The following is a 27,647-nucleotide window of genomic DNA, read 5'->3' as shown; positions in this document are numbered from 1 at the left end:
GTTGCAACATAGAAAATCACGATCACGGTCTAAAGTGTGCAGTCCATGCAAGCAGACAATGCTCCCCTAAACACTCCTAAAACCTAGTCAGGCAGCCTAGGTACCACCCAAGCGCTAAGCCCTAGTTAGGCGGCCTAAGTACCACCTAGACCTAGGCGTACGTCTAGACGGACTAGGCGAAGGCTTTTTAAAACAGTGCCTCTATGTAATCCACAATTTGGTCAACTTTCATCTCTTTCAACCCAATAGAAGATGATCGGTGTATTTCAAAATTTATAGCTTTTAGAGGCTATAACCTACGATTTTTATTCCTTTTCGGTCCTTTCTATCCAATATAAGTTAACTGGCATACTCAAATTTTGCCTTTTTCATGGGTTATAACCCTTATTTTTTTTTCCATTTTCTTTTGGCAATTAAAATTTCATTCCCTAAGTTTCACGATTTTCATAAGTTATAATCAAAAATTTGGTCCATTTTCATCTCTTTCAATCCAATGGCAAAAAATTGTTGTACTTCAAAATTCGTAGATTTTATGGGCTTTTACCCAAATGACAAATAATTTGATGTACTTCATAATTCTCCATTCTTATGGGTTATGATCCATGATCCATTTTTTAACGTTTCAGCCTATAGCAATTAAGTTTTTACTCTAAAGTTCACAATTTCTCACGAGCCTTATCCTACAATTACTTCCAGATTCATCTATTTTCAACCCAGCAGTAAATATTTGATGTATTTCGAAATTATTAACTTACAAGAGCTATAAATCATAATTTTTGTCCATTTTTGTTGTTTTGAACTACTTATAGTTTTCTTTCATCAAAGTTCATAATTTTCATGGGCTACAAACTATAATTTGTGTCCATCGTTATTTGTTTCCACAAATGATTTAGTTGGCGTACATAATTTACAATTTTCATGGCTATATAGTCCACGATTTTTGTCCCTTTTTTTTGACCCGATGGCAATTAAATTTCATTCCTCAAAATTTATAATTTTCACGGACTATAATCAATAATTTTATCTATTTTTATCTACTTCGAGTCAATGGAATTGGCATGCTTCTAAACTTTTTATTTTTATGAGCTATAAACCATAATTTTTGTACATTTCTAATCCTTTCATGCCAATGACAATTATGTTTTCTAAAATTCATAATTTTTATGGGAAATAATCGGCCTACTCCAAATTCATAATTTTCATGGGCTACAACCATGATTTTTGGTCGTTTTCAATCTTTTTGACCCAATGGCAGTTAAATGGCATACTTCGAAATTTATAATTTTTATGATAACCCATATTTTTTATCCATTTTCTGTGGATAATTTCGTTTTTGTTTCTCGTGTTCTATGATTTTCATGGGTTCTAACCCACAATTTGGTGAATTCTCATCTCTTTCAATCAAATGGCAAAAGATTTTCATACCTTAAAATTTGCAGATTTCATGGGCTATACCTATCAATTTTGTCCAATTTCCATCATTTCGACCCAATGACAATTAATTAAACTTTCTTTCTTAAAATTCAATATGTTCATGAGCTATAACCTACAATGTTTTCAATTTCATCTCTTTTAAACAAATGACAAATTATTTGTGTACTTCAAAATTCTCCATTTTTAGGGTTAAACCGCGATTTATATCCAACTTTTTTGCCATTTTAACCTAGAGGCAATTAAGTTTTTTACTCAAAATTAACAATTTTCATGTGCTCCACTCTACAATTTTGTCTATTTTCATCTATTTTGACCCAACGACAAATAATTGATGTATTTTAAAATTCTCAAATTTTAAGGGCTATAAACCATAATTTTTTACCATTTTTGTTATTTCGAACCACTGACAAATTAAGTATTCTCCCGTAAAAGTTAACTTTCATGGACCATAACCCACAATTTCTGTTCACTTTCATATATTTCAACTCAATAGCAAATAAATTTTCATGAACCATAACACATAATTTTCATTCACTTTCATATGTTTCAACCAAATGGCAAATAATTGGCATACTTCTAAATTCTTAATTTTCATAGGCTATAACCACGATTATTGCTCCTTACAAGCCAATGAAATTACATTTTCTTTCTCACAAATTCAAGATTTTCATGGGTTATAATCCATAATTTTGTCAATTCTCATCTCTTTTAACCCAATAGGAAATAATTGGCATACTTTAAAATTCAAATTTTTTTTGGGCTATTACTAATGTTTTTGTTCATTGTCATTCAATTCGATCCAATGGCAGTTAATTGCCTTCAAAATTTGCAATTTACATGGGTTAACTCACGATTTTTAATTTTTTTGTTATTTCGACCCAATAACCATCAAGTTTTATTTCCTCAAAATTCACGATCGTATGGGCAATAACCACAATTTTTTCCATTTCAACTCTTATAATCAAATAACAAATAATTGTTGCACTTTAAAATTCTCCATTTTTTTGGCTAAAACTCACGACTTTTTGTCCATTTTCGATCATTTCAAACCAATGGCAATTAAGTTTTTAGGTTTTTTCCTAGAAACCACCTTTAAAATAATATCATTTTACAGGAATCACCTTTCATTGTTAATTTATGCATAAACCACCTTTAAACGGCTTTTTATTGCAATCAACCACCTGAACTCACTTCAAATCAAGTTCTTCCAGTTTTGCTATATAAATTAGTTGTCAATACTAAGTATATTACAGAGATGATCCTTAATGGAGGTTAGTTGGGATCAATCACAAAAAAATCAACTGAAAAGTGAGTCGCGATAGTTGATTACAAAAAAGAACACTTTAAAGATGATGTTTATGTCTGAATTGAAAATCAAATGTGGTCTCTATATAATTTCCATATTTTAAAGGTGGTTCTATGAAAAAGAAACCTAAGTTTTTTGCTCAAAATTTACAATCGTCATGTGCTCTAACCGACAATTAAGTCCACTCTCATCTATCTCGAGCCAATAGTCAAAATTCTCAAATTTCAAGGGCTGAACCACAATCTTTTACCATTTTTGTTATTTCGAACTACTAACAATTAAAACTTCTTTTTTCAAAGTTGACAATCTTTATGGACTATAACTCACATTTTTATCCATTTTTATTTGTTTCCACTCAATAACAATTAATGACATACTTAAAAATTCATAATTTTCATGGTCTATATAACCCACGTTTTTTATCTTTTTCAGTCATTTTGATCCAACAATAATTTAGTTTTCTTCCTCCAGTTTAAAATTTTCATGGAGTATCAACAATTTTCTCCATTTTTATTTGTTTCGATGCGAAGGCAAATTCGTGACATTTGCAGAAATAAAGATTTTAATTGGCATACTTCAAAATTCTTAATTTTCATAGACGGTAAACCATAATTTTTGTTCATTTTTATTCTTTTCGTGCTAATAACAATTAATTTTTCTTTCTTTTAGATTTCCGTTTTTATAGGTTATAACCCACAATTTTGTTCATTTTTACCTCTTTCAACTCAATAAAATAATCACCATAATTTAAAATTTACAGTTTCCATGGGCTATAACCCAGATTACAAAAAGCATTAGGCGGCCTAACCCCTTGATCCGACGCTTAGAGCCTAGGTGGGGCCTAAGTATTTTTTTATTTTTTAAATTATAAACAATGTTATCAAAAGTGCTAGGCACCACTAGGTGCCAAACTGATGGTTAGCGCTTAGGCTTTAAGCCTAAGAGTATTTCTTTTTCTGTTTTAAGTTTTAAGTGATGACTAAGGAAGTTTTGCTAGAGATCAGAGGAATTGGATGTGTTCATAGTCATTGGAGGCGAACGGAAGAGTATAGAGTTTAGAAGACGTATAGAGAGCAACAGAGAAAATCAACTAAGGCCTAAACAATGTAGTTCGCGTAAGCAATTTCTGTTCACCCAAGAGCTTTCAAGACCTAGGAGGGTAGACTAGGTATCACCTAGGCCTAGGCAGGAGCCTAGGCAGTCTAGGCGAGAACTTTTAAAAACATTAGCATCCATAATTTTGGTCATTTCAGTCATTTCGATCCAATGATAGGTACATTATAGCAATTTAAAGCTTGAAATTTTCATAGGATATACAAACCATAATTTTTTTGCCCATTTTTGTTGGTAATTATTTTTTCTTTCTTCAAGTATCATATTTTTTCATGAATTGTAAGCCTATAACCCACAATTTAGTCTATTTGCATCCCTTTCAATCCAATGGCAAAAAAATTGACGCACTCCAAAAATTTGTTGATATCATATACTATAACCCATGATATTTTTCCAAAATTTGTGGTTTTGACCCAATAACATCAAGTTTTCTTTCCTCAAAATTTACGATTTTCATAGGTAACCTCCAATTTTTTTCCATTTCATCACTTCTAACCAAACAACAAATAGGTGCACTTCGAAAATTTCTGATTTTTATATGATAAACCACTATTTTTTTTCCATTTTTTTGTCATATCAACACAATAGCAATGAAGTTTTTTACTCGATATTCACGATTTTCATGGGTTCTAACCTATAAGTTTGTCCTTTTTCATATATCTCAACCCAATGGTAGACATTTAGCGTATTTCAAAATTCTCAATTTTCAAGGGATATAAACCACAATTTGTCCATTTTGTTGTTTCGAACCTCACATTTAAACTCTCTTTCTTCAAAGTTTATGGTTTTCACGGGCTATAATTCACAAATTTTTGTCCATTTTTATTATTTTCAACTAAATGGCAATTAATTAGTGTATATAATTCATAATTTTTATGGGCTATATAACCCACGATTTTTGTCAATTTTTCATTTTGATGTAATATCAAACTTAAGTTTTCTTCCCTCAAAATTCACGATTTTTATGGACTATAATTAACAATTTTCTCCATTTTTATCTATTTTGGTCCAATAACAAATAATTAGAATAGTTCTAAATTCTCATTTTTATGGACTATAAACCACGATTACTGTTCTTTTTTTATTCCCTTTGCGCCAATGACAATTAAGTTTCTTTCTTCAAATTCATGAATAGGCTATAACCCACGACTTTGTCCATTTTCATCTCTTTCAATTCAATAGGAAATAATCAAAATACTTCAAAATTCATAGTTTTCTTTCTTCAAATTCATGAATAGGCTATAACCCATGTCTTATGTTCATTTTCGATCATTTAGACTCATTGGCATTTAATTGGCATACTTCAAGATTTACAATTTTTATGGGCTATAACCAATAACTTTTTGTCCAATTTTCATTGGCAATTAAGTTCTCTTTCCTCAAGTTTCACGATTTTCATGGGTTGTAACTCATAATTTTGTCCATTTTCTCTCTTCTAATCCAATAGCAAAAAGTTTGTTGTACTCCAAAATTTGTAGATTCCATGGTCTATAACCTAAGATTTATATCTTATTTCCACTGTTTTGACCCAACATACAATTAAATATTCTTTCCTCAAAATTTACGATTTTCATAAGCATAACATTTTTCCATTTCAACTCTTTTAATCAAATGACAACTAATTGGCGTCCTTCAAAATTTTCTCCATTATTATGGGCTATAATCCAAAAAAATTGTCCATTTTCGGAAGTATCAACCCAATAGCAACTAAGATTTTCTCATGACTTACGAATTTCATAGGCTCCAACCTAGAATTTTATACATTTTCATCTATTTCGACCCAATGGCAAATATTTGGCGTATCTCGAAATTCTCAATTTTTAAGGTTCATGAACCGCAATTTTTGTTGTTTCAAACCACTAACAATTATGTTTTCTTTGTTCAAAGGTTATGATTTTCATGGGCTATAACCGACAAGTTTTGAAACCCTAGCCGTCACAAATCCTCATTCAAAAAACCTAGCCGCCGCCGCCTCTTCTCCTTGCCGCCGACACTACCCTCACCACTAGTTGCGCCGCTACAGTGCCGCGCTACTACAGTACCATGCTGTTTGTTTTGTCCCCTTTTTTTCCATGACCTTGAATAGATGATTCGAGGCCACACATGACCCGATCCGGTCATCTACTACTGCCTATTTTTTGATCTGCTCTTAGTCTATGTTTAAAGAACAGATCTCTACTACTGCCCTGATTATTTGACTACTACCCGCCTATCACTATTGTGCAACAATGTCGGAAACAGATCTCTCCTCCTCTTCTACATCTCCCTCTGCTGCTGCTGGTGGCCACACATGACCCGATCCGGTCATCTACTACTGCCTATTTTTTGATCTGCTCTTAGTCTATGTTTAAATAACAGATCTCTACTACTGCCCTGATTATTTGACTACTACCTGCCTATCACTATTGTGCAACAATATCGGAAACAGATCTCTCCTCTTCTACATCTCCTTCTGCTGCTGCTGGTCAGACTTCTGCGCCCAAGGTAGTCTTGGGGACTACAATAAAATTGAATGGTACAAACTATCTGCTCTGGGCTCAGGCTTTCCGCATCTTCATTGGCGCTCAGAGCAAACTTCCACATCTTCTGGCCTCTCCTCCACCTACCACAGATCTCACCTACAGTTTCTGGCTCTCGTCTGATTATTGTGTTATGACGTGACTCCTCAACAGCACGGAACCACAGATTAGTAGCAGTGTTATGTTCTTAACCACTGCGAAGGAGATGTGGGACAGCCTGAAGATTATGTACGGAAATGAGAAGAATGCTTCCCGTGTATTTGAGATTTATGGGCGACTGTTTACGCTCAAACAGGGAGATAGGTCGGTTCCGGAGTTCTTTGGTGAGTTAAAGGGACTGATAGACGAACTGGAGATGCATCAGCCTACAGTAGCTGATGCGGCGCGTTGTTAGGATATCGCCGTGACTTGGCAGTGTCCAAGTTTCTTTCTGGATTGCACCCTAACTTGCAGTCCCAGGTGAGAGGACAGATATTGGGTGGAGATACCATCCCCTCACTGACTGCTATATTCTCCAGAGTCATGCAGGTCTCTACTGGTGCTTCTTCTGATACTTCTGCATCTCTCCACCTTCAGTGGATCAGTCTGTCATGTTCTCTAGTAGAGGCAGAGGCCGCGGTCGTGGTCGTGGTCGTGGTCGTGGTCGTGATTCTTTAGGAGGACGTGGCTCTTTTAGTGGGAGACATGGTGATTCTGATAGGGGTTCACGTCAGTGTGGTCAATGTGGGAGGACCAATCATATTTCTGAGAAGTGCTGGGAGAAGTTTGGTCGTCCTCAATGGGCCCAAGTACCCGATGCCGAGTCGACTCGCTCACCTATTTTTACTACTATTTCTAGTAATCCAGCTACTACTGTTCCTACTGTTCAGATTTCTCAGGCAGATTATGAGAGGTTACGCCAGCTAGAGCTCTCTCAGAACAGTCATTTGGCTAATCATGCATCCTCTTCAGGTATGGATGCTTACATAGTTTCTCCTCATGAACCATGGGTACTAGATTCTGGAGCCTCATCCCATATGACAGGTATAAAGGATCGTTTTCTCTCTTTACATCTTTCTGATAAGTTTCCCTCTATTCGAATCGCTGATGGTACACTTTCTCCAGTTCTTGGTGCTGGAGTAGTTCATGCTACTTCCTCTTTGAAACTCACTGATGTGTTATATGCTCCTAAATTCCCTGTTAGCTTATTATCCATTAGCAAGTTTACAAAGCACAATAACTGTAAAGTCACATTCTTTCCTTCTTATTGTGTTTTTCAGGACCTAGCAACTGGGATGACGATTGGTTCGGGGCATGAGAGAGGAGGTATGTACTATTTGGACGACAGTGTGCCGGGTGCTGGTCTTGTTGCAGCACAGCCTGATTCTACCTTACTGTGGCACTGGCGTCTGGGTCATCCTTCACTACAGAAACTTAGATCGGTAGTTACTGTTCAGTCTTCCCTTTCTTCTTTAGGTTGTGAGTCATGTGAACTGGGTAAGCACCATCGTGCTTCTTTTCAGAGTCGTGTCGATAAACACAGTAGTTTTCCGTTTGAGTTAGTTCATTCTGATGTCTGGGGTCCTTGTGTTCCCTCTGTGAAGGGTTTTTAATATTTCATTGTTTTTGTTGATTTCTCTCGCATGACTTGGCTATATTTGTTGAAAGAGAGGTCTGAAGTCTCGCATATTATTGAACTTTTTTATAATGAAATAAACACCCAGTTCTCTACTTCTGTTCATATTCTTCGTACTGATAATGCTTTGGAATATATAAAAAATGACGTTTCAAAATTTTGTGCTCTTAATGGTATTATTCATCAAACTTCATGCTCTCACACTTCACAACAAAATAGAGTTGCTGAGAGGAAGCATAGACATATTCTCGATGTTGCTAGAACACTGATGATGCATATGAATATTCCAAAGTACTTGTGGTCGGATGCTGTCCTCACTGCCTGTTATTTGATTAATCGCATGCCTTCCTCTGTTCTTGATGGTTTGATACCATTCCACTGTCTTTATCCTGCTAAAACATGTTTTTCTGTGATTCCTCGAGTTTTTGGTTGTACGTGTTTTGTTCAAGATTTGACTGCTGGTTTGGATAAATTGTCTCCTAGGTCCATTAAGTGTGTGTTTGTTGGATACTCACGTACTCAAAAAAGGTATATGTGCTATCATCCGACCACCAGGAGATATTTTGTTTCTGCTGATGTTACTTTTTTTGGGTTTGTCCCATATTTTTTCTCTGGTTCCACTACCTCTGTCAGTCCACAGGTACCACTATCTTCTACGGCTCCCACTACTATTCCGGTATCTGCTCCTATGACTACTGCACCAAAGCCTCTACTGACATACTCTCGCCGTCCTAGAGTACATACACCTGTCTCTGCTCCTGCTGACTCTTCTTCTCCAGCTGCAGGTCCATCTCATGTCGAGCCTCATATCTCTTCTGACTTAGATGTTCCTATTGCTCTTCGTAAAGGTAAACGGTCTTGCCCAAAATATCCTATCTCTTTTTTTTGTCTCTTATGACCGTCTCACCTCATCATTTCGTCATTTTGCTTTGTCATTGTCCACTATATCTTTACCCAGATCACATGAGGAAGCTTTGTTAGTACCCGCCTGGAAACAGGCTATGGATGAGGAGATGAATGCACTGCTTTCTAGAGGGACTTGGGATTTGGTCTCTCTACCTGCTGGAGCGACTGTGGTTGACTGCAGATGGGTGTATACCTTGAAATATCGTCCTGATGGGTCTGTTGATAGATATAAAGCTCGCTTGGTTGCTAAAGGATATACCCAGACATATGGTATTAACTATTTTGAAACCTTTTCTCCCGTTGCTCGTCTTAACTCTATCAGAATTCTTCTCTCTGGCTGTTAATATAGATTGGGCGATGCACCAACTAGATGTGAAGAATGCTTTCTTTTATGGTGATTTGGACGAGGAGGTTTATATGGAGCAACCTCCTGGGTATGTTGCTCAGTGGGAGAATCTTATCTGCAGGCTGAGAAAGGCCATCTATGGGTTAAAGCAGAGTCCTCGAGCTTGGTTTGATAAGTTCAGCAAGGTTATTTCTAATGTTGGTTTTCAACGTTATCAGTCTGATCACTCTGTCTTTCTTCGACGCACAACAACTAGTTTGGTTATTTTAGCCGTATATGTTGATGATATTCTGCTGACTGAGAGTGACTCTGTTGCCTTAGCTGAGACTAAGGAGTATCTAAACCGTCATTTTGTCGCTAAGGACATGGAAAAGCCAAAGTATTTTCTTGGGATTGAAGTTGCATATAAAAAACATGGCCTGTTATTGTCCCAAAGAAAGTATGTGCTAGATTTACTAGAAGAAGCAGGTCTCTTGGAATGCAAACCTGCAAGCTACTAGAAGAAGCAGGTCTCTTGGAATGCAAACCTGCAAGCACTCCAATGGAGGCAAATGTTGATTTGTGGCGTGATGATACCTCTCTACTAGATGATGCTGCACGATATAGGAGACTAATTGGGAAGCTAATATATTTGACAATTACCAGACCTGATATTATTTTTACAGTAGGTGTACTGAGCAGGTTTATGTACAAACCTAGAGAGGTTCATTGGACAGCAGCTCTGAAGATTTTGGCATATGTCAAAAGTTGTCTTGGCAAGGGATTGTTATATAAGAAGCATGGGCATACTCATATTTTGGCTTTCTCTGATGCTGGCTACGCAGGAGACATGGGAGACCGAAAATCAACCTCAGGATTTTATACTTTTGTTGGAGGTAATCTTGTGACTTGGAGAAGTAAGAAACAAGACGTAGTATCACGAACTAGTGTAGAGGCCGAATATAGAGCAATGGCTCACACTGCTTGTGAGATGGTGTGGCTAAGAAAGTTTATAACAGAACTTGGTTTTGTTCAGTCTGGATCCATGCCAATGCACTGTGACAACCAGTCTGCCATTTATATTGCACAGAATCCTGTGTTTCATGAGAGGACAAAACATATTGAAGTTGACTGCAATTTTGTCAGAGATGCTTGGGAGAAGAAGATAGTATCTCTCACATTCACTCCGTCCTCACAACAACTTGCTGATATTCTTACCAAGGCTACTTCTTCAAAGGTGTTTTCTACTATATGTGATAAGCTGGGCATGGTGGCTATTTATGCTCCAGTTTGAGGGGGAGTGTTAGATTAAGTCTATTGGGTATTGGGTTAATGGACTGTGACCCGTTAACCATACCCCTATTTGTATGACTATATATATATCTCTCTAGTATCTGAATGAATCAATTAAGTTAGGGTTTTTGCTCTCTCAATTATCTCTTTCTACAATTGGCATATATAAAAATTCATAATTTTCATAGCCTATATAACCCATGATTTTTATCCATTTTTTAGTCATTTTGACCCAATGGCAATAAAGTTTTTTCTCAAAATTCATGAATTTCATGAACTATAGTTAACAATTTTCTCCATTTCTATTTATTTTGACCCAATGGTAAATAATTGGCATACTTCTAAATTCTTAGATTTCTCAGACTATAAACCGTGATTTTTGTTTATTTTTGCTCCTTTCGTGTCGATGACAATTAAGTATTTTTCTTCAAAATTTACGATATTCATGGGCTATAAACTGTAATTTTTTCCGTTTATCTCTTTCAACTCAATGGAAATAATCAACTTACTTCAAAATTCATATTTTTCATGGGCTGTAACCCATGATTTTTGTTCATTTTCAATAGTTTGATCTAATGAAAATTAAGATTTCTTTCCTCAAAGTCACAATCATCGGCTTGTATAACACACACCTGCCCATTTTCATATGTTTCGACCCGCATAGCCCGCGATTTTTTCCATTTTCGACAATTTTGACTTAATGGCAGATTGGCAGTTATGTTTTCTTCACTCAAAATTCATAACTTTCATTTGCTATAACCCACAATTTTTTTCATTTTCGTCTCTTTCAACAGAATGGCAATTAATTAGCATATTTCAAATTCCTTATGGCTCATACAATTTTTGTCTCCAATGTTTAGTCAATTAACATGATAATGTTTTCTAGAAAAGAAAATTATGTTTGACTAACGAAAACTATTGAACATAGTTTACAGAAAAGAGAATGTTAACTATGAAAAAAAATTAAATGTAACATGCTTGCAACTGAAAGAGATAAATTTGCATACCACTTGTTTAGACTGAACTAACCAATCGCCAACACTCGCTGATTTTCTTAATGGCGAACTCTGGAGAAATCACACTATTTTAATACGATGAATGGACTGGCAGGGTTTAGATAATCAATTTACGTACAGAAGTCTGTATTTCAAAAGAAAAAGAAATACCTGAGAGGACCTCCGAGGAGCGGAACATAATGGAATATCCTGGCAATGTATTTTTTTTCTCATTAGAGACGATTCAATTTGTAAAAATAAGTTCCAATATTGAGAATTGACCTTCACTAGATCCACATTTTCTGATGTGACTGAAAATCGGCCTTTTATCTGTACCACATTAGCCTTGGACTTATCCTCTAATGAATCTCCATATCCTATAAGAATAGGAAGATTCTCTTTCAGTGTCACACTATTCCATCTAAATGCGCTACACCCAATAGAATAAACAGCAATAACAAAATAAATATGCATGCTATCCTTCAGAATTCAGGAGGCGGAAGAAAGGCTAAATCCATAAACATACTCAGAAGTCTACTTATGTTCTATTACCTCCTGAAGATCGTATAGGAGCAGATAAACTGTTTGCAGAAGCACGATTTGGAAGCATCAGCGGACCACTTAAGTTCGGCGTCTTCCGAACATCGCGTTTAGACTTATCATAAGCTAGTTGATTGTCACCCTCGGATCTGTTTAAACAAGATTTAATACATCTTGGACTATCATATATTTAAAAAATGTCACCCCATAAAAATTTGCTTATATTCTATTTTCCAACTGCAAACCTTCAGCTGGAAACTACTCCCTCTCCAATTGATCATCATAAACATTACACAGAGATCTTAATATAAAGCAGTCAAATTACGCATCATTGAGTTATCCATGAAAAGATAAGTATGAAAGACAAATGAGAGAATTTCTGAAAACTAGTTTCACAAAAAGTTCTATGATTATCCATAGACTCATTCAACAAAACTTAAAAGCTTCAGCACTCAGTAAAATGTACCATAACTGTATAAGCATATTTGGCCTTTCACATTTCTAAGATGGCCGTACTCTCATGCTTAAATTATTTCAAAAATGTCTTCACTAATACCATCAGGTGGACAAACTTTACATACTTGCTCAACTATGCATGTCATGTTACTTGCTCCCCCATGCGTGTCTAAGATGGTACAAATTTTCAACCACCTTATGGGTATTTCTTACCTCTTGCCCCCATGAAATAGATGTCCACATCTTCGCCTGAGGTAACCTTTTTTTTTATTAGCTCCTTTCTGCTCTGTTTTACTTCTTTATTTGATCCCTTACTGACTAAGTGATGATGGAGGTTAGCCAGAAACAGACCTAGCTCATCTCTGCTCGTAGTCGCAGGAGAATTAGCAGGAATCAAGGGAAAGAATTTATAAGTTACCTTTCCTGTACAGATGTCATAATCCTGGTTCTATATTGAAACTAAAATCCTTATGGCTCATGCAAATAAAAATTCCATACCCTGTGCTAGAAAAGAAAAGAAAGCTGTGAGACATGGACACTTCAAATTGGGTTCAATGTCTGCTTCCAACATGTATCAGACATACAGTTGCATGACATGCTCAACATATATAGACACATTAAAGTCATCTCATTCTCAGATACCAAAAAATCACGTGTCAGAGCCATGTCACACAACAAAACATTACAAGGCTTGTGTAATATACATGTCAGAGCCATTGATGGCTCAAGTAAACATTAGAGGGTTTGACGTAGTTTAAATTTTAACACTGCATAAGAAGTTTTCAAACATGTGAAGGCATTGTTGCCTTATATTACATAAGCTATTGGATTGGAGTTTCAGTTATCTTTTTTGATATATGATTTGAAGTAAACAGATGTCAATCATGAAGTCTTTATTTTGTTCCCATTAATGTTTCAGATATCTAGCACTTCCCCATTTAATGATGGTGGAAAGCAAGCACAATTGACTAAAGCATTCCACACTCAGCAGAAGTAATGATCTTTTAGAGTCATATTCTATGAAAATGGAAAGTGTCAGACATGCGTCCTCTTTCTATGAACGAGTTGCCATGAACGTTAGATGGGATGAGAGGACCACTATAAGTAAGGTGCTTTTTCCCAGCTTGGCTTTTCCAGTTGTTGGGGTCTATGCCTTGTTTTGATGTTGATGGCATCGAATCATTTTTGGATCTGCTTTTATCATATCCATCCAGTATTTCTTGATTACGAGAGGCTAATGAAACTGTTTCTACAGGTTCAGTTTTTGCACTTGAGCACCTAGTTCCCGACTCATCTGCAGCATATGTATTCTCTCTGCACAAGAACACAACTTGTCAGAGAAACACTGACGACAGTGCAAAATGCCCACAGTAGGTGCCTTCTGAAAATAGTTTTCTAATGCAACAGAATTCAGGATAAGATTTTTAGATCAATTGGTATCAAACTGCAATTTATTTACACAATATAAAATTGAAGCTGAACAGCATATGACAATGAAGAGGATTTTTTCATAAACAATGGATAAGTGCACAAGGTAGAACATCACTGATTATTTATATATGGAACAATGTAACTCAATTTGTATCTTTTATAAACAATGTAAAATTGTGATTTTCATACTCCAACTCAGTTGAAATTAGGAGACCTGTTTACCATGTTGTTTGCTAATATTCACGAGCTTTCATATGATGTGGAATGGAATTTTCAGAGCTTTTTACCATTCTAATAACAGCATTTTGTACACACCTTGAAAGTGTATTTAGAAAGACTTATATGTTCACATTGATTTTCAGACCGAACATTTAACTCCTCGTGATACTGTTACATGTGTACTCATTCAGAATTGAGAGTGAAGTAGTTTAAATTATAGACGAGGGATGAAGTTGTACTTTCATGCATGTAACAGTATCTGTATCAAACTGAAAAGAGATTACAAACAAAAAAAAAGAAGACCAACCACTAAACAGGAGCAAGCTGCCAAGGTTTTAAATATCAGCCGATAATCCGATATTATCGCCGAGTTATCGGATTTGGGAGCTTTCCGCTAGGATAAGTAGGAATTTTTAATCGGTTATCGTTTTTTGGGGTTTATCGGCGATATAGGTACTTATCGGCCGATAATAGAGGCTCTAAATATCGGATTTATCAGGCCAAAGTTTGAGTTGAAATTTGGGGTAATGAGTAGGAATCAAGAGAAACCTATGGTACAGGGAAACTACTTGAACCTTGTTTAATTGATTTGTCAACTCTATTCACCTAGGACCAGCCTACAGACTTTCACATAGAATGATATTTTCTAAATGGCAAGAGGCAACAGCGACAACATTGGACTTTTTTTAATCTTTTTAATTCTAGAGCTGAAGAAAACAATCTTTTGGTCTTACACTAATGCCCACTGAATCTTCTAAGTGCTGATAGATGAAAGATTTCATGCCAATTCCCTGCTTGTGCCTACTAGGAGTCTACCTCCACGATGATATGATTTTCGATAGTGAATCTTATCATCTTACCTATTACAGCTCATTCAGTGGAAACAAGTTGCAATTACATGACTTCTTCAAACTAATGAATTTAGAATCACGGAAAAAGCATATAAGCTCATGTTTTGATAGGCATGCTCTGATCTGCTGAATTTCAAATCATCACGTGTTTAGTTGGATGTAACTGGAAATATAGAAGTTATTCAACATGCTTTGAGTACATTGATGGTAATGTAGGATTATCTCCATGGGAACTCACTTGTTTTGAGGGTAAATTCCAATTCTACATGAAAATTGAACCCCTTAATTCCATACTAACTTCCATGGTGAACAAGACAATATTCACAGCAGGTCTTTGCTGTCTATACAATTTCACTTTGAAGACAATATTGACGGTTAAATGCTCATGATATTTCATGGCTTGTTCCGTGCAATAATAATGTCACACCTACACAAGTGTCAGTGAGCATGATCATGGCTTGAAGCATCCTCAGATTGATTTCTCTTTGGGTTTCTTCTTGAATTTCAAATTTCTACAGAGAAATTATCCTTCTTGATCCTTCCACTCTGAACAAATCATATTTCAAGTGCTCGTGTTTACCAGTTTAACTGACAAGCCAGAAAATTCATTCAAGATAGATGATGCATTTATTTCTTTTTTTCATCTTTACCTAACTTACTATTTCTTTAGATCTAACTTACCAATATCATAAAATAACCACAAGCTGCATTCTGAAAGAAATTAAATGGAAAGAAGCATGATAAACTCGAGATACACAATTATCAACATCAATTGAAAGAACTAAAAGCAGTCAGCACAAGCCAGAGCCATAACATATGAAGCAGAAAATTTTCCTTGAACCGTCTTGCACTCCTTGAATGCATTACAATACTACTAATACTATCGTATAAATGCTACTGTAACAACCGTAATTTTTCGATACGTATTTAAACAATTTTTTAGTATTTAAAATATTATATTATATTTTATTAATATTTTTCCTAATTTCTGAAATTTTCTGAGTTTTCAAAATAAATAAATAATAAAATATATAGTCTTGTATTTATTAATTCTGCTAAATATTAATTTATGGTTTAATGATTTTTTTTTATATATAATCATTTGATGGCTAATATTATTAGTGACCTTGTTATTATTAATGTAAACCTGAGCTTAGTACATTAGTACATATGTAAATATATAAATATTTAGCTGTTAATTATTTATTAATATTATTATATGGTTAATTATTATTATAATGATTATTTTTAAATATTATGAATAAATAAATAAATATTTCTATAATCTTCTTCCCCCTTAATTTTCTCTCATTTGAATTCCTACCATAATCTCCCTAATCAATTTCCCAATCAGCCCTTAATCACTCTCCAATCACTCCTCAACCACGTTGATCTCATTTCAACTTTAATCACGTAAATTCCTCTCTTTCTCCAATAATACACACTCTCTCTCCAATCTTTTTCAAATCCCCTAATATCACCCGTACTCCTCTCAATCATGTCCCCTTCTTTTTCTCTCTCCAATCTCTTCCTTTCAAATCCCCTAAAATATTCACTTTCTCTCTCTTCAATAATTCTCTCAACTCCAGCTCACATTTCCTTTCTCTCTTATTATTTCATCAGTCTCCCTCTCTCTCTCACTTCACCGACCATCACACCCATCATCTCTCTCTTCTCTCTCCCCTCAAAAGAACCCACATCAGATCCTCCTCATCCTTCTCTCTCGTTCACAAAACCCAACTCCAGTTTCCCCTCCTCTTCTCCCCGCTCCTACTAAAGCCGCGAAGCCGCGCGACGCGGCCGCGACGAAAATGCGCGCCATCCTTCATCCTTGCGGCACCGCCGCGCTCGTCTGAACCGACCTGCCGCCAACCGCCGCCCCGCAAGCCGCCCACCGAGCCACTGCACCTTGCTGCCGACCTCAACGGCGGCGCCGTCGCTCTCACGCTCCGACCAGCGTCCAAGGTCCTCGCAGCGCCGCCTCTACCTGCATCCCTTCCGCCTCTCTCAACCCCACGCAGGGCCCCCTCTGCTCCCCTCGGCCTCCTCGCCACGAGCTCCAGCACCGCCGCCCGAAGCCCCGCCGCCCGACGACCACCTCAGCGCGCGCCTCTCCAGATCCTGGCGCCCGCCGACTTTCAGATCCGCGCCGCCCCAATCTGCCTCCTCTCGTAATGTCCGAGCCGTCGCCAACCAGCCCATCAGCGTCCACAGTTGCCGACCTCCTCGCCGTTGAGCTCCGCCTGACGAACGCCAACTTCGTTGCCTCCTCGGATCCGCCTACAGCCTTCGTCGTCGAGTTCCTCCGACGAACTCGCCGCCGTCACACCGACGCTCGCCGAGGACTTGCACGACGACGTCGACTCGTTCGACGTTACCCGAGGCAAGATCCCTCTTGCTCATCATCTTGTCTATTTATTTTTTGATACATTAAGAATTTATTAATTATATACGTTGATTTAACTATGCTAGATTATGTTATAACGTGATCATTTGCGTGAGTTGTTGATACTGTGTGATTATATTCTGCGAAACGATGCTATAAGTGATGAATAGATATGTCAAAAATAGTTTATGTTTAATTTCGTGATGTTTGGAAGGAAAAAATGTAATTACAGAAAATTTTTTAGAATGATTTATAATGAGGAAAATATTTTAAAAGGAATTATTTCGAGAAAATAATTTATTTTGGATATGGAGTATTTTTGAATAATTGTTATAATTAAAAGAATTTTATTTTGAGAAAAAGAGTATTTTAGATTATTTTATAAAATATCATAGAAATCATATATAAATTAAAAAGTATTACTGTTCATAAATAATAATAGAATATATTTTAAGAAGATCATTTTAGAATTTTATAATGAGAGAACTTTAAAGGAAATTATTGTTAGAACTAATAACCAATGTTTTAAATGTCGGATGTCGGGTTCATGTCGGTCGGCCAAAATTCATGTCGGATAGCGGAAATCGGGGATATATCGGGGGACATGAAAAAAATATCGGATTGCCATATCGGATAGGTTGATATAATATCATAAATGGAATCTTCACATACTTGATAATTATATTGTCTAAACATATGATTATTGATGTTAGGATCACTAACCAATTGTAGACACCTGATTCCCGAGTGCATATTAACACCATCCGAATGCTTGACCTACATAATATCATAAATGGATCACTAATATGGCTTATTGGGTCGGGTCGGGTTCAAATTCGACCCAATAAGCCTAAAACCGATATTTAACAAAGTTGGCCGATTTTTGATCCCCGAAATGGCGCCCGCAATGTCCGATTTTTTCCGATATATCCCCGCCATGACCCCAAAAACGCAATACGAGTTAAAATCAGCGATTTCGTATCGGCTAGGCAACAAAACCGCAATATCGGCCGCCATGTCCGCCATGGCGGCCGATATTTAAAACACTGCTAATAACTGAGATTTCGATTTTCATGTGCAAAACATCTGTTAATGGTAGTTTCACGTTGCATTGTTAATAGTAGCTTTACTTTCGTATGTTTCTTGCATGTGATCACGACCCCTGTTCATACTTTATGACTTTGACACTTAGTGTAATTATATTTATTATTCCATGTTGAGAATCATGAGAAGTACATGACTATAGTGACCTGTATGACACAGTTAGGATCTAGAATCTTGTGTGTAGTTGACCTGGAATTATGAGAATGATCTAGAATCTTGTGTGTAGTTGACCTGGAATTATGAGAATTTGGGTGAGAAGTCTTGGTCCATGTGAGTAGTTGTGATGGTTGATGTATTTTCCAGGTTCACGCCGGTAAAGTTTGTGTAGTCACCGGGGTGGGTCTGAGGAGTTGAGATATTTGTGATTGTTTGGTATTCTAGGCTCACTCTGGTAAAGTTTGTGTAGTCACCGGGGTGGGTCTGAGGTGTTGAGATATTTGTGATTGTGGTTGTATTCCGGGCTGTTTGTGTAGTCACCGGGGTGGGTCTGAGGTGTTGAGATATTTGTGATTGTGGTTGTATTCCGGGCTCGTGCCGGTGAAGTTTGTGTAGTCATCGGGGTGGGTCCGAGGAGTTGAGATGTTTATGCATTCCGGGCTCGCGCCGGTGAAGTTTGTGTAGTCACCGGGGTGGGTCCGAGGAGTTGGGATATTTGTGATCGCGATATTCCAGGCTCGCGCCGGTGAAGTTTGTGTAGTCACCGGGATGGGTCTGAGGAGTTGAGATGTTTATGCATTCCGGGCTCGCGCCGGTGAAGTTTGTGTAGTCACCGGGGTGGGTCCGAGGAGTTGGGATATTTGTGATCGCGATCTATCAGTTATTCGATAATATGAGCCAGTGACCTGTTATAGGATGACTAGTTACATGACTTAGATTCTTGGCTAAGTATGATTCTTGTGAGACGTAGATCAGTTGTATTTCTTTCCATACATAGATCGGGGTTAATATTTAATTATTTACAATTTGAGACATATGGTATATACATGAGGGTTTCCTTGTTTGGATTATTTCGCTCGACGTACTACGTCTCGAGTTGTAGATTTTTAAGTATTAATTCCATCTATTGTATGACCTTGTTGCTTGGATATTTTTTGATCGCTACCTGCATGATCTTGTTACTTGGTTGATTTTTGGATTCTTCTGATTATTAGTATTCCAGTTGCATGCCTCTATCGTTATTACTATCATCACATGTTCTATTTCTATTTCTGTTATCGCATTGACCACGCATATGTTATCATTACTGTTATTGTATTTGTCCCTGGCTTGGGGGATCTTGCCGTGTGTTATACACGCTGACGTACTCCTATTTTCTGGGTGTACGTCAGATTTAGGAGACAGACAGCCTCAGTTCGGAATCGTACAGGAGCCAGATGATTCTCAGCCGGGTGCCTTGCAGAAGGAGTAGAAGAACCAGCTGAAGCGTAGTGGTTTTCTTTCGTAGTAGTAATTGGACATTAAAACTCTTTTACCGTACTTTTCTTTAGTTGATGTTGGATTTAGTATTTTAACAGTATTTTCTTTATGGACTATGTATTTCTTATTTCCTAGTTGGACTATTTTATAATAAAGGTATGTTTGACCCATATTTTCATGTCTGGGATGATTTACTGTTGATGATATGTTTATTTCTTATTCTGGGTTGTCATTATATTCTTGCTATGTGTGATCGGGGACCTGTGACTTCGTATATTATATTTTTGACGCTTAGCGTATTGGATTGAGAAGAAAAGAAAAGAGAAAAAAAATAATAGTGTATATTTCTTCTCAATCTAATACGTCGCGGGCTTGTTCACGTTCCGATTCCCGGGTATTTTGGGAAGCGGGACGTGACAGCTACAAAAGAAGTGCAAATACAAAAACATAAATTTGTCCACATAACTATTAAAAGAAAGCTCGGATCATGAATCCAACGTGCTCAAATGAGAAATTTGATTTAGGTATAGGAGATAGCTCACCTGCAATTGGTTTCATCAGTAACTGATGTTTTCCCAAAAATAGATCTGGAAGTAGATGGATCCTGACAATAATATTAAAAGTCAATAATAACACAAGCAGCATCAGATCAGCATATAAAATCAATTACTTAAAAATCACAAAAAATAGAACAGCAATAGGTCTTTGTAAGGAAGGAATAAGGAGATTTAAACAGCATGCAGAATGACATGCAAGAACTACATAAAATTCTTTGCCAAGAAGAGGGAAATTAGAATACCTTGTTGTTGGTAAATCCTCTCATGCTACCATCATCTTCCTTGGTTTCAGAAAAGTCATCATCATCCTGAATCTATTAGACATCTTAAAGCGTTAGCAAAATTTTAAAATACTCAATATGAACTAGAAATTTCTTAAAACAGCATAATTTAACATTATGCAGAATCCAGGAAGAACATGCATCCACAGAGACATACCAGGGATGCTTGAGCTTTCAAGTCTTCAATATCAAAATTCCATGCACTTACACCTCTCTGGTACTCACTCTGTTAATCATAAAACTAGGAGTGAATAACACTGCTCATAGCCAGCTCAACAAGAAATAATATTAATGCTTTTTCTCCCGGGCACTTGACATCACACAAAAGATCACCACTTAAAATTTGCATGTTAACTAATAGATGTTGGGGAACTGGAAAAATATTCGATAAACAAGCAGTTCATAATACAACTAGGTCTACTAACTTAAGACATCTCATTTATGAACATTTTCAGGTCCAGCATCAATAATCAGATAAATAGCTAGTATCGGCTTCCTGTAGAATATAGTTCAAAGCATTATTTTTAGCAAGACGAAACAACTGACCATTGATAGTGCTTCTTGTTCAGCTGATGGCATTTTCTTCATAGCCAGCTGTGCAGCATCTTTAAGCTGCAGAGTGTGGAAATTTTGATACAAGAATGTGCCAAATTATAACTGAAAGAAACAACAACAGACATTTCCTTAAAAGGTGGCTAACCTGGAGTGCCTTCACACGGTCCCAAAGAGGTGGCAAGTCAGCCAAAAGCGTCTTCACAGACAGCTCTGGAGGCTTAGCATTTTTGAAAAAGGAGTGTTTTAACAATTTTTCTGCTGTTGGCCTCTTTGTTTGATCTTTCACCAAGCACATTGCAACCATTTCTTTAAAAGACTGATTACAACTGAAGGTCCTTAATTAGAACAGTAATAGAAGAAAGGTATCCAATAATACAGAAACACTCTACAAGCAGCCAATCTCACTCTGTTTCACGAGTGTAAATGTCAAAGCAAGGGTCCATTAAATACCATGCGCGGATATATACCATAAGAATTATTGAAAAAACAGGTAACTCTACCAAGATCATGAACGATAATCATAAACTTTTATTAGCCAATAAGACAGGCCGTACCTTTGAAAATCTTTTATCCCGATCATAGTCAAGTCCTGGAGGAGCATTTTGAAGGGTCATCAGGAGAACCTAGAGGAAGATGAAAATTTTGAGGCTGGTGGTACACTGAAGTTAAGTTTAACTCATACACCAAAATCATTCTTAATAAAGGCCACCATGCTTTTAGAGATACTAACATGCAGTAACTGGCTGCGATTTACACAGTACTACAATTTATTACTAGATTGCTCTGGCATAAAAATTGACATCATGACTATCATTCTAGGACAAGAAACCATAAATCCCTGCTTGTTCTGTGATGGCAATACACTTTCCTCGTTCACTCTGATCAGCTAACATCTGAATTATAACAGTTGTGTAGTCTACCAGAATTTGGAGAATTACTCCTTGGTTATAGGATAAGTGTTTAAACTTAAAACTGCTTGACCAGATAACATAGGCAAGCCTACTTCCGGTTGACTTTCTAGATCTAGGTTTTTATGGTAAGACCACTTTCTCAAAATGATCTTGACCAGAAATGAGGCACATACTCATGCACGAAGAATGACAATTATAGTAGCTGTAAATAATGGTCATGCTTTTGTTACTTTTTCTATACTACGTTCTAGAATTTGACCTAATAGAAATAAAACTTGGATGATATTTGTCACTGCAGCTCTCCTATTTTAAGTTCATATATCTGGCCACTGCCAAAAAATTACGATGCAAGTGAGCATGGATCCCCACTAGACCTGAGCCTCGAGCTATAAGTGGTTAAATTTCCTTTCTGGCATCCTTCATATCAAACTGAGTGGTTAAATTTCCTTTCTGGCATCCTTCATATCAAACTGAGTGGTTAAATTTCCTTTCTGGCATCCTTCATATTGAACTGAGTGGAAAACTACTTGCCAGATCATCCTCCGAAGGATGACTTCGTCCAAGAATTTCATCATATAATTAATTGATATAGGAACAACTAGCTTGGTTATTCATGCTCTTGATAGTTACATAGTTGGTTCTGAAATTAAAAAAAGGAACCTTTAAGTTTTACCATTCTTACAGCATCAACTTATCACTGTCATCACCCACAAATCTTGCTATAATAAGGATTAGATTTATGGTGCCTTGAATAAAAGTACATTATCAAGATTTTCCGAGGGTGGGTTATGCATTCAAGAAGTAAACTGTTGTAGAACTCCTAATCAGATCCTCAATTAAAATCAATTCACATCTTATTAGGGAAAAGTAAGGTGCACATGCTTTTATACTATAATCTCATAATATGTCACCTCTTGCTATTTCCATATGCACACAGCAAATAGGGAAGGAAGTTCCATAATGTTCCATCTTCTACTTTCATGAGTTTAGATGTTATAGATAAAGAGCATGAACAATGTTGCGACTTTCGAACTAGATGGAGTGTTTCTCATAGATTTAGACACAATTTCTGTAAGTAGTGTTGATGTTGTTGGGGCTCAAATTATGACGAATAGGACACAGTACTACATGCATGCACTCACAAAAAGGAAAAGAAGGCCTAAAAGTCTAGGGCTTGTGAATTGTGGCAATACTTTTCCAGCCAAAAGAACTGGAAACAGAAAAGTTCTCGATTGATCACTTTGTTATATAACTTAGAAAACAGATACAAGGAAAGCAGATTATGTAATAATACGTAGACTTCATCAAAAAGGGCCATATCATACACTTAGAGATTAACTTGTAAGATATTGTAGAGAGACCATCAACTACACCATCAACCAAAAAAACATACCTTCATTGGAGGATATTTTGAAAAAGGAGCATGACCATGTGCCAACTCAAGAGCAGTTATTCCAAATGACCAAATGTCAGCTCTGACAATATGCATAGACACCAAAATCATGAGCACCATGCTGAGTATTAATTTCATAAGCAACATTCATATGTTTTAAAGACACGACATAACCTGACAATTGGATTAGTCTGACAATGTAAATTGTTTGAGATAAAACAAATGTTGGTGCATAAGAGTTTTAAGTGTGATCAGAAAATGTTACGCCTTAAAGTGTTGATTGAAGCAAAGCATCATTTTTCTTAGATGTTTGAAATGATCTAGATCCCGCTTTAATGGGGTAGATTTCGATGAGTTCTTGTGTGTTTTTTCCTGTTTCACATTAATTTGTACATATTCTGTTAATTTGTTCATTATAGCTGTTTCTTGTATATTATGTTTGGAATTCTGACTAATTTCATTCATTTACATCTGGCACCAAAGTTACATGTTAACTTGTACAAATTCCTAAATAGTTTTAAGCATGACTTGCTATTGCAATACATGCTGCCATTCATCTTAAAGTGAGAATCTACTACAATCTTCATTAACTGGGGGTTCCAATACAGAAATAGCCAAAGCAAGCCATTCTCTTCAAAATAAAGATTTTCTTTGTTTAGTTCCATCTACTTCTTTCACAGTTACATTAGACAAAACTAGCACATAAAGAGAATCTTAACAGGAAAAAGAGTATTATGTAGAACACTTCTAATTGCATAACGGATTGCTTTTCAATTAAGTAGACATTTATTACCATGCTATTTAAATTGGGAGTAAGACTCACTTGAAATTATATCCACTTCCTGGTTGCAAGACCTCAGGAGCCATCCTATTGAAAACGAAATCATGGAATTTTTCATGAAATTAAGAGAGCTTATAACAATATATCAGAATAACAACACAAAGCACTTAAAATGCTTACCAGCAAGGCGTGCCTACAAAGGTATTTCTCGAGCGTTGTCTATCACCCCTATCAAACATACAAGCTGAAACACCAAAGTCACCAAGCTTCACCATTCCAGAACTATCAAGAAGGATATTCCCAGCCTGCAGTTAAAAGCGTCATTGAACAAGGAAACATTGTAAGATTTTTGATCTAGCACAAGCTGCTTCGCAACTGACCTTGACATCACGATGAATATGTCCATGTCTATGAAGGTACTCCAGAGCCTTGAGTGTTTCTTTAAGAATAGAACAAATAACAGACTCCTCAAATCCATCTGGATATGATATCTTCATAAGGTGCAAACATGAGCCCTCTGCCATGAATGGCATGACAACCCATAGTGAATGGTCAACAACAAATGAGCAATATGCACTTATGACATTTGGATGGTCTATCAAACTCATTGTCTGGGCTTCCCTTCGTATGTCATCCTACATTGAGTTCCAATAACTTGTCACACATATGAGAAAAAAAAATCAATGAAAATAAAAAATAAAATGTCTGTGCACAAAAATATATGCCAAAACAAATATGGAAATTAAATGTTTAGTCAACCATAAGGCATAAGTAAACTATGCTGCAGACCAAAGTAACCACAGTGAGTATGATTGGATCAGTGAGGAAAAACATGAACCAGGCCTACTACATGACGCAGTCATGTACTGTACCACTATACAAGTAGGAGAAAAATAATTTTCTTTATGATTCACAGGGTATAAAGGAGGTGTTAGGAAAATATTGGTCTGAACAGATGTATCCTAAGATTTGTACCCTGATGATGTGCCAAAGCTTTAAGTATATTGAAGATCAGGATTTAGGGGGAATTTGCTACTAAGATCTCTAAAAAAGACAACGAAAAAAAGTGCTCAACACATCACAACAAGGCCGCGGGGGTGTAAGGGGGTAGGTGGTGACACATTAACTATATACTGAAAATCTTGAGGTCTTGTGCAAATACACAAGCACCCAAATTATTTTGATTGCTAGACTCTACAAACCGACAAAGAGCAATACAACCTCCCTAAATCCTAAAGTAAATCTCCAACTATCAATGGGAGAATAGATGAGCAATGCACACAAAACAGCTTAACAGAAATAACGTAAACCAAAAATCATAAATCATACTAGAATCCGACAACTAAATTCTGTTTCTCCTATCAATCACTTTCTAGTTTGAACTAAACCATTAGCCACAAATAACACATAATATTCACCCAGACTAAAGGGCAACTAGATAATCAGACTTGGGTCATCATAGGAGATCTAACGAGAACTAAAACTTATAATGAAGTTAAGGGGGGGGACATATCCTGAGGACAAAGGCACATAACTAAACTGAATCTGCAAAAAGACATGTAGAACACCTAAACTGTGGCCCGGGGGAAAAAGAGACTTGAACATGAGCTTTTAATGTTTGTTCTCCATGATTTTCCTCCTTTCATCTGAATTACCACAACTAGAATTCAAAGAAAAATGCTCAGAGCCATCGGCTAACAACTTCATTTTGATTTAAGTATAACTTATCCCCCAATGATATGGCATAACTCGGGGGTAAAAGGGTGGTTGAGTAAGTGATTTTTCAAGGGATTTTCCCAGTGACAAAGGCTTTGTTGTTGCTTTTTCTCCAAGAAAGTTAACAGATGGTTCAAAGGCAAAATTGGCTATAAGATCATAGTTAATTTGTGATGATCCGGGGGCAGAAATAGCTAGTACTTTAAGCTAAAAAAATCAAATTTTCAAAATTCAGCTGGCTTAATCGCAAATTAAATTCCAACACAGATTCAATCCCAATCTAATAATAACAAATTACTAAGCCCACCGTGGACAGCTAGAAGACCATAGCCCATTTTGTGCAGTGTAAGCTGAAGATTCACTTTATGATTCGAGGGCACAAATGGCTAGAATTCAAGCTCAAAATCAAATTTCCAGAGTAGGGCTCGCTTCAATCCGAAATTAAAGTTCCCACCCAGGTTCAACCCCAATCTAAAAATAACAAATCACCTAGCCTAGCAGTGTTCAGATTGGATAGGCAACACTTCAAATTCGAAAGAGCACGCTTCAGAGTCAAGGTCGTGAGGCCAGAATCCAAGCTCGATATCAAATTTTCCAACTTCAGATCGCTCAATCACAATCTTACGCTAACAATTAGATATAGATCAGCTCAAGATCCAAGCAATTCGCCGAAAGATAACAACAATTGGATTCAGAAACTGACTAGGTTACTGTTGCATCGATCGAGATCCAAGCACTTGACAGCAACGACCTCTTTCGCCGGCAGGAAGATCGCCCTGTACACCGTCGCGCTCGCGCCATATCCAACCTCCTCCATCAGCCTGTAGTCGGCCGGCGACACCGTGTAGTGGGCGCTCCGCCTCACGCTCCCGCCCCCCCGCCGCCGCTCCCGCTCTTCCCCATCTCTCTCCCCCCTCTCCCTCAAGAGATCCAAAACCCTCAACTTTCTCTCTCTCTCTAAAAAGCGTTGACTGCCGCCAGAAATAAGAGAGAGGAGAGAGAGAGAGAGAGAGGCCAAAAGAGGAAAGGGGCTCTAGAAGAGTAGAGATGACGAGATTAGAGGAGGAGGACACGCCGACCATTTCTGACGTGGCAACGATATGGGTGGGCCCCGGTAGGGTGCCGTACGGTTCGGTGCAGATTTCTCTCGCCTTTAAGCTCTCGGCCCAAAAGGATATCATTACAAGCGAAGAGTTTTGTTTTTCATATGTGACCCCCCCCTACGTAGATATTTTCAATTTTTCGCCTTAATTGCACTCGAACACCCTATAGTTTCCGCTACTTCGCATTTGTATACCCTTACTTTTTTTTTTTTGACAGCACTTATGTATCCTAAAATTTTTTAAAATTTTGCGATTATGCATACTCTCTTTCTTTGACAACGCTTAAATACCTTAAAGTTTTTAAACTTGGCCCTTAAATGCCCTAAAGTTTTTAGTAACTAAGCGTTTTGTTATATTACAACTTGATCTAATTGTCTAAGCAAATTACTAAATTATCTTAATTTAAACAGGAACTCCCATAAATTGTTCCTCGGCACTAAA

At 36.9% G+C, this 27,647-nt stretch overlaps 1 protein-coding gene across 1 annotated transcript in view; it reads right to left on the bottom strand.

Annotated features, from left to right (window-relative positions):
• Nucleotides 1-26,993, bottom strand: part of LOC109839561 (serine/threonine-protein kinase fray2) — a 34,869-nt gene extending 7,876 nt beyond the window's left edge. Inside the window, exons 1-16 of the mRNA XM_020408037.1 lie at nucleotides 26,807-26,993; nucleotides 24,768-25,022; nucleotides 24,568-24,692; nucleotides 24,430-24,474; nucleotides 23,607-23,688; nucleotides 21,857-21,925; nucleotides 21,448-21,618; nucleotides 21,294-21,359; nucleotides 20,905-20,973; nucleotides 20,709-20,780; nucleotides 20,452-20,513; nucleotides 13,539-13,816; nucleotides 12,059-12,199; nucleotides 11,789-11,883; nucleotides 11,678-11,716; nucleotides 11,519-11,578 (exon numbers count right to left, since the gene is read on the bottom strand). Coding sequence (XP_020263626.1) covers nucleotides 11,519-11,578; nucleotides 11,678-11,716; nucleotides 11,789-11,883; nucleotides 12,059-12,199; nucleotides 13,539-13,816; nucleotides 20,452-20,513; nucleotides 20,709-20,780; nucleotides 20,905-20,973; nucleotides 21,294-21,359; nucleotides 21,448-21,618; nucleotides 21,857-21,925; nucleotides 23,607-23,688; nucleotides 24,430-24,474; nucleotides 24,568-24,692; nucleotides 24,768-25,022; nucleotides 26,807-26,920 — 1,743 coding nt within the window. The 5' untranslated portion in view covers nucleotides 26,921-26,993. The remainder of the gene's footprint in view (nucleotides 1-11,518; nucleotides 11,579-11,677; nucleotides 11,717-11,788; nucleotides 11,884-12,058; nucleotides 12,200-13,538; nucleotides 13,817-20,451; nucleotides 20,514-20,708; nucleotides 20,781-20,904; nucleotides 20,974-21,293; nucleotides 21,360-21,447; nucleotides 21,619-21,856; nucleotides 21,926-23,606; nucleotides 23,689-24,429; nucleotides 24,475-24,567; nucleotides 24,693-24,767; nucleotides 25,023-26,806) is intronic.

The sequence above is a fragment of the Asparagus officinalis genome, chromosome 4 (assembly GCF_001876935.1).
Source record: "Asparagus officinalis chromosome 4, Aspof.V1, whole genome shotgun sequence".
NCBI classification, from domain to species: Eukaryota; Viridiplantae; Streptophyta; class Magnoliopsida; order Asparagales; family Asparagaceae; genus Asparagus; species Asparagus officinalis.
The sequence above is the reverse complement of the archived record's forward strand: the minus strand, read 5'-3'. Positions and strand labels throughout refer to the sequence as shown.